This window comes from Solanum pennellii, chromosome 3 (assembly GCF_001406875.1).
Source record: "Solanum pennellii chromosome 3, SPENNV200".
Taxonomy (NCBI): Eukaryota; Viridiplantae; Streptophyta; class Magnoliopsida; order Solanales; family Solanaceae; genus Solanum; species Solanum pennellii.
This window is the reverse complement of record NC_028639.1, coordinates 30656527-30663961: the sequence shown is the minus strand read 5'-3', so window position 1 is coordinate 30663961 and position 7435 is coordinate 30656527. Positions and strand designations below refer to the sequence as shown.

The 7435-nt window shown below is 34.1% G+C and overlaps 1 protein-coding gene across 1 annotated transcript; it reads left to right on the top strand.

The window, feature by feature from the left end:
* The first annotated feature begins 977 nt into the window (after window positions 1–977).
* LOC107013308 (dolichol-phosphate mannose synthase subunit 2-like) lies at window positions 978–6990 on the top strand. The gene is made up of 2 exons (XM_027915596.1): window positions 978–1020; window positions 6659–6990. The coding sequence occupies exons 1-2, from the start codon at window positions 978–980 to the stop codon at window positions 6988–6990; spliced, it is 375 nt and encodes a 124-aa protein (XP_027771397.1).
* Window positions 6991–7435: the final 445 nt, after the last annotated feature.

Here is a 7435-nt window from a genome sequence, read left to right as displayed (position 1 = left end):
CTTGAAAATCCTCATAGATAAGGGCGTACGAAATGAATTCCATTCTGATTCGATGTGCCTGAATATATACCTCGAGAGTGATTTTCTGGGTCTCTTCTGCAAGACGTCATTGGAAAGGAAGCTCATGGTGTACCCCTTCCCAGAATCTTCTTCCATTATCTCATACTTAATGTTTTCAGGGGCGAAGAGTGTGTTATATAGGGGAGTGTACTTTCCGCATAGCCTCCATATGTCGACCATCTCTTCCTCCAGCATAGCGTTCCTCTATATCTTATGTGTCATCTCCTCCTCTAGTGGCGTGCTTGAGGTTTTAAAGTCCGCGGCGGCGACCTCTACCTCAAACCTTTTTACCATAGTCTCTTGGAGCGTCTATTCAAGCAACTGTAGATCCTCTTCGGTTGGTTCAATCTTGATGTTCTTCCCCTTATCCATAGCTGTGATTTTAACTTTCCTGAGATGATAGAGTAATGTTTAAGATTTAGGTACTAGGAGTTTACTTTTGGTTTAGAAACTTAAGACTCGAGAAATTTGGTCGGACATTTTGTAATAGTGACTTGTATATATTTTTTTGGAATTTTTAACAAGGAGAGGGTTAACAACGTCCTCTTCAAAGCAACATATCACATAAACAGTTAAAGCACATATATCGCTACCTAAAATGTGGGGGGTCCCTTTTGTGCCAAGGGTAGGCTTAGCAATTTGAAAGATGTACGTGTGGAATTGAACCATTTAATTATTCCTCAAGCAAATTCCATATATAATAGTTAATGTTCAAAAAGGAAAAAAGAAGGGGGGAAAATAGGGAACCAAAATATAAAGGGCGAGCCCACGCAGTGGTCATTTGAAAAACATACTTAAATACAAGAAAGACAAGCCTAAGTAGGGGCTGATAATGACAGAAATACATACAAAAAACTCACACAGGGGCGAGATCCACTACGCCCTTCCTGATGTACCTGCTTCTAGGCTGCTTTCCTATGTCGTCTTATATTGCTGGAATGTGTACCGTAGCATCAGCAGGTAACCCTCGCTCTGGCGTCCTTTTTCTTCCCAATCCTCATATTGATCCCCTCTATCTTCTCTTTAACTCATAAGTCAAGCTCATCAAAACTGCGTCTCAATCTTTCCTATTCCAGAGTTGTATTCTCGACAGCACATTGATTTTTGAGAAATTTGGTGTGTGTTTCTTGGGCTTCCCATTTTACCCTATCTTAGCTCGATCACAAGTTTGACCTTTTTATCTTCACATTGCGACAACAGTTTGCGACTGGATCTAGTCTTTCAATTTTCCAGATTTGCCCACAATAGCATATCGTTCAAATCCTTGAGAGTGTTCCTATCATCAAGGGTATGCAAATTTTAGTCCACCCGAGTCGGACAAACAAAGGGGTGAAGATTAATAAACGACGTTGGATGATAGAAAGCCAACTATTCGTTTATTACTTCCAAAAAAGGACTTGTGTTTTCTGAAGGGCAGCCGTTGTAAGCCACTTAACCGCCTTTGTCTTAATGCATTCTATTTGTCGTTTGGCGGAGTCGATGCCATGAAATGCAACAGTTTAAGAATACGATTAATAAAACAAGTAAATAGATAATTACACATAGCCAAATAAGTTAGTTTTAGGGTTAAAACCATTCGAATCCCCAGCAGAGTCATCATTCTGTTTTATTTCGTAAAAAATATTTTATGCTTTTTAGACTTGGTTTTAGAGTCGCCACTTAATTCTTGGAAAATCAAAAAACCTTTTCTTTTAATTATTATTTTTTTTTTCAAAAGACTAAAACAATAATCTAATGAAAAAAATCTTTAAGGGGGTTTGGGGTTCTTATTAGTATTTTAGGAAGGTGTTTAAAGCACCTAAAATAAATGTTAATACGGTTTTACGACAACTAAAATGTTTGGCTTAAAATTACTTTGACTAGATTCAAGTTTATTCGAACTCCTTAAAAGGAAGTGAAATATCATCCTAATTATCTAAGTGAAATTTGGCTTGAAAAATTTATTTTAATTCTATTTAGACTTGATTGATTTATTTAAATTGTTAAAAAAATAGCGTCTTGCTGGGATTTAAACTTTTTAATCCTAAAACTAACGATAATTAAACAAGCAAATAGACGATAAACCAAAAAGGGAAAGAGAGTGAGTTGGGTCCAAATCCAGTGTTTGTCTGCCTGGACCGATATTTGGACCCATTTCGTTTTGGGGCTTTGGCCCGTTTCAATAGTACATTCCTAAGTTAACCAGATAATAATAAGCAAATAAGAAGGCGACAAGGGCTTAGGCCCAAAAAAACAAAATACAGAATTTAGAAAAAAAATAAATTTGGGCTTCTTGGCCCAAAATCATCAACTTCTTCGACTTCGGATCTTGTTCACCAGATTTAGCGGCTAGTTGACTCAGAAAAGGGAAATTGAGCCTTCGTGGCCTTATCTCGAAATGTAAAGGAGGAAAGGAGAGCTCATAGTGAACTCGGACAAATAACATGCAAATAAATACAAATACATGAGTGATAAGCATCGTAATTCATAAAAGAAAAATGATATAGCAATACATCTCCAGGAAAAGGACTCAAAAGGATAATTAAAAGAAATAAATAAATAATAAAAGAATAAAGATAAAGGGAAATTGACAGGCCAAACTTACAATTTCACTAAAATTAGTGTTGATGCGAAAATGGTAAAGAATCACCAACAAGACAATTCTCCTCTTTCAGATGACTTCCAATGATGTTTTAACTCTCACAGCAAACCGAAAATAGACTAGTTGAATCAACCGAAAAAGTTCAAACTTTGCACTAAAGAAATATTACTACATGACTTAACAGTGAAGACAAGTAATTGCCGATTTAAAGGGGAAAATTTTCATAGGTCACATCAAAACTTAGAGTCTCACATATTGTAATAAGAAACAAATGCTTAACACCAAAAACAAAACTTGAAACTCATGTATATTAGACTCAAATATACAAAGACCACCAAAAGTTGCAGAAATAAGCACAAAGAAACAATACGAACATATTATATAGATTGATTTTAAGGTTCTTACCCATAAGCGAAATCATGATGATAAAATAACTGCATATGCAACTAAATATTGCTAAGATGAAACAATCTCGAACTAGTAAGAGAGAGAGAGGCGACAAAATTTGAAAATCTCTTGTTAACCCTTGTTTCTTGGATCAAGTTCAAGCAACTATACTTTAACATGGATTTTAACAGTTTACCATCTAATATCGATTCTAAAGAATGGAAAATAAAATCTACACCTAATAATGACTCAACGGAACAAAACAGATAAAACGGACAGTGACAGGTGCAATAGTTAGTTGTTAACATGTAGGATGACAAAGTTACTAAAACTAGCACTAATCACATCTTTTTTACAAATAAAATCAATGAGAGGACCGACATGAAATAACCACTTCAAATATCATTAGGATCATAACAAGCTATAGAGAAAGGAAGGGTGAGACATAAAGGAAATCATGTTGAAACAAATCATATTTGTCAAAACAAATGGAGAAGATTGTGCAAGCAGCATTCAAGTAGTAAGCCATAAAAAAACGAGTCATTAAACTAAAACTGTAACATCACAGAAAATGACACTCAATCTTAGATCGATTCAAAAAACATTTGAAGTTAACATTATGAGTAGACGAAGAAATGAAGCAGTGAATGACCATGAATCTGGACAACCCAACATTCTCATACGTTATATTATTATCTTTTTTATTATTTTTTATTTTTACTTTTTTTTTTAATTTATGCAGAAAACACATCAAGGCAGTCACAATATAGTGGAGATTAAAACGCGAGCACATATGGCTTCAAAGGCAACTAGAATCTGACTTCACATATACAAATCAAAAACAACAAGAAAGAGATAAGAAAGATACAGATTTACCTTCGTAGGAGCGGCAAACTAAAGATGACTACGAGCTTAGGAGGAGCACGACTTCATCACAAATTTTAGAAATAAAACTTCACGGAATTCGGCAAACTCCCTACAACAATGAATAAGTGAAGAGAATATATCTTTAAGACGTATTTCTTATGTTATAACTCAGCGGTTATTTTTCAATAAGCTCTAAACCAGAAGAGAAAAATGAAAAAATAATAAAACCCTAAAAAAACCCTTTAGATGGAGTAGAATAGATGCATAAATATATGGGGAATTAGGATATTTTTATCTTTGGGGGGCGGGGGGAAGAAATAAAATATCGACAGAAGGACAAATTCAAAAAAAAATTAAAAACGCCAAAAACTTTCATCATTTTTGGCAGACATACTTTTTCTGAAAATTTTGACCTTTTCTGGAAGAGGAAAGGTATAATAAACAGCTAGATCGACTCCTATTGTACTTGCTACTTGACGTGTCTTCATCCGAATGTCGTAAGGACGCAAAACGCGTGTTTTGCTAGTGCTTTCTACTGCTGCAACCTTCGAAGACAGGGACGAGGGGAGGACGAAGAAGAGGGGCAAACAACTGCTTATACGCTCCATGTATTTTGACGCGAGTGAGGCGCAATCGCTAACACTTGTTCACGTCGTTTAGAACTAAAAGCATTGGAGAAAATTCTGTTCTTGGCATTGTTGATGCCGTTGAAATTATCGTGTATCATCCCGCATGTATTGCTGCTCTGTCACGTGTGTCGCTACTGGGATCGTTCACGTTGGGATTGCTGGAATAGTTGGTATTAGAAAAGGAAAAGAAATCGGGTCAGGTTAATGTAAAGGATGGGTTCAAAGAAGATTGGAAAAGAGGTGGCTTGGAAAATTTGGAGTATGAGTGGGCTGAAATTAATTTAAAATGGGTTGGCTCATTATGAAATTGGACTGGGTCGACTCGACGAAAAGGGATTTGGGCTGGGTTAAAGTTGGCAAATAGTTGGGCTACTGGAAGAATTAGAAAAAGCCCAAAGTTTGGTTTCTCTAATGGGTTGAAGGTGAGGAGGTCAAGGATGGGTTGGATCTTGAGTTTAAGAAATAGCCAAATTGACTAAAATTAACAAAGTCGGCTTAAATATAAATAATACAAATTAATATTAATTAATTAACAAGCTTCTAAATCTTAACGAAATAAAATGATAAAATTAATTGTAAACTAACGATTCTAAATTATAACCAAGATTTACTAAATTAATTTAATGAAATACTTACTAGACTTAAAGTCTTTTTGAGATAATTTTCGAAATGTTTATAAAATATATTAATTGTATACAAAATTATATAAAACACATATATTGCTTAAAAATTATAAAAATGATAAATTAATTAAAAGTAACTTAAAAAATATTTTGAACTTTATAAAAACTAATTATTTCAAATCGTTTCGAATTTAGGAAGCTCGATGTTTAATTATTATCGGGGAGGGTCAAAATTAGGTGCCAACAATAACTTTTAAATTTTATCCTAAAATCTATCCACTACGTTATAAGTCTCTTCTTTTCTCTTTACTTTCTATATGTTCTCAAATCTCAATATTTGATAGTGAGGACACATATGGAGCCTTGATTGTTCATACGTAACTTTATGTAATTTACTAATTTTTAAACCAAAAAGATAAATACTGGTATACTATATAATAGTAACTCATGTTGATCTGCTTAATATATTGATGAGACAAAGAACCACTTTTATTACACTTTGTTAAAGGTACAATATTAATGTTCTTTGTGAATTTACTTTCACATTTTTCTTTGTCAATTTTATTTCTAAACTACTTGAATTGATTTTTAGAAAGAGTCTATATGTTCTTCGATGCTCAATGTTTTGGAAACATATCCATAATTATTCGTTAACAATTTGTAGGCAAATAATATTTGCCAAAGGGTCAAATATACCCATGTACTACATGAAATAGTTTAAATACACCACTAGTTATACTTTTGGGCTAAATATACCCCTCCCGTTATACTTTCGGGTTAAGTATACCCTTATGACAAACAGAGGACACGTGGACGGCTGAGATTAAATGAACTATTCAATTTAAAATAAACAAATCTAGATATGACCCCCCCCCCGGCCCAATAAGTTACCCAATTTGTCTTCCTACCAAAAAAACCTAATGGGCGATTGAGTTCGTGCACTCCAGTAATGTTTGCGCCTCTGCTTCGCAAACAGTATTGATCAAAGGTATCATTTCTCAATTGAATGCGGCTACGATTAAAGTTGATACTTTGAACCTGACGTTGGACGAAATCATGATTGAAAGTATGAACTTGAAGGAAAAGTGGATGCAATCAAGGTTTCAACCAATTTTGATGTAAGCGAATCACGGATATTGGAAAATAAAGTGAAGAAGATGAAGACATTAATTATAATTTTGTGTGCTCTTTTTATTGGGTCTGTTACATATAATTTGATATATGTAAAACAACTTATCTTTTACATATAGTTGTTGCACCTTAGCTATTAAACAAATGTTGCTAAATTGTTGCTTCATGTTTGATCAACATCTCTCTCAAAGGAAAATCGAGATATTTTGTTTGAACATTTTACCATGAGATTTAAACTATATGAACTTATTGAGATTATAAAGACCAACTAACTAATATGTTTTACATGATTTTCCAAGCTAGAGAATGTACTTACAGAAAATGACGTTCTTTATGCTCTGAAAATAAAAATCTTCAACACCAAGATTCGAACTTTTCAGGCGGCACAACCAGACGAGTTTCGGTGGAGTTAGTCAACCGAGTTGGGCTAGTTTTAAAATTGACTAGTTTGTCCCTTTTCAAATATTATACCTTCTGGGTCATCATTCTGCCTATTGTTGACAGCGATCATTTTGTGCATAGGTATTTTCTACCTCAAGAATATGCAATTCTCATACATGCATATGTTGTAGTGGCAGTCATCTACTTCTTGTGCATCTGTATTGCATACGTCATGCTCGAGTCCAAGAAGAAGAACCATTATAGGGAAAAGGGTCAAAAGTACCCCTCAACTTTAGTTTATTGTTCGATTTTACCCTCGCCGTTAAAATGAAGTTATTTTTCCTCGCCGTTACCATACTTATCATTTGTACCCCTCAAATGGATGGAAAACCTAAATAAACAAAAAATATCCATTTTCAATTAAAATAACCCAATTTCTCTTTTAGTCCGGATTGACACACAGACTCATACCAAATTAAAAACCAAAATCTAGATCTCTAATCTTCCTCTCCTTCCTCAATTGAAACACCCTTGTATCAGTTAACACCCATAACTAAGAGGCAAAAAAGCTCCACTACAATATCATGCTCCTTCTCCTCACAAGGTAAGTCATTTTCTATTGAGTTAATTTCATTTTCTTATGCTAATGGATATTTAATAATGAAAATTGCTAGCATATCTCATTAGCGGGTAAACTGAAAATAAATAATTTTTAATTTCAGTCGGTAATTTTAGAGAAACTTCTGTGTTTTTTTCATTTCAGAAATAGAGTTGAT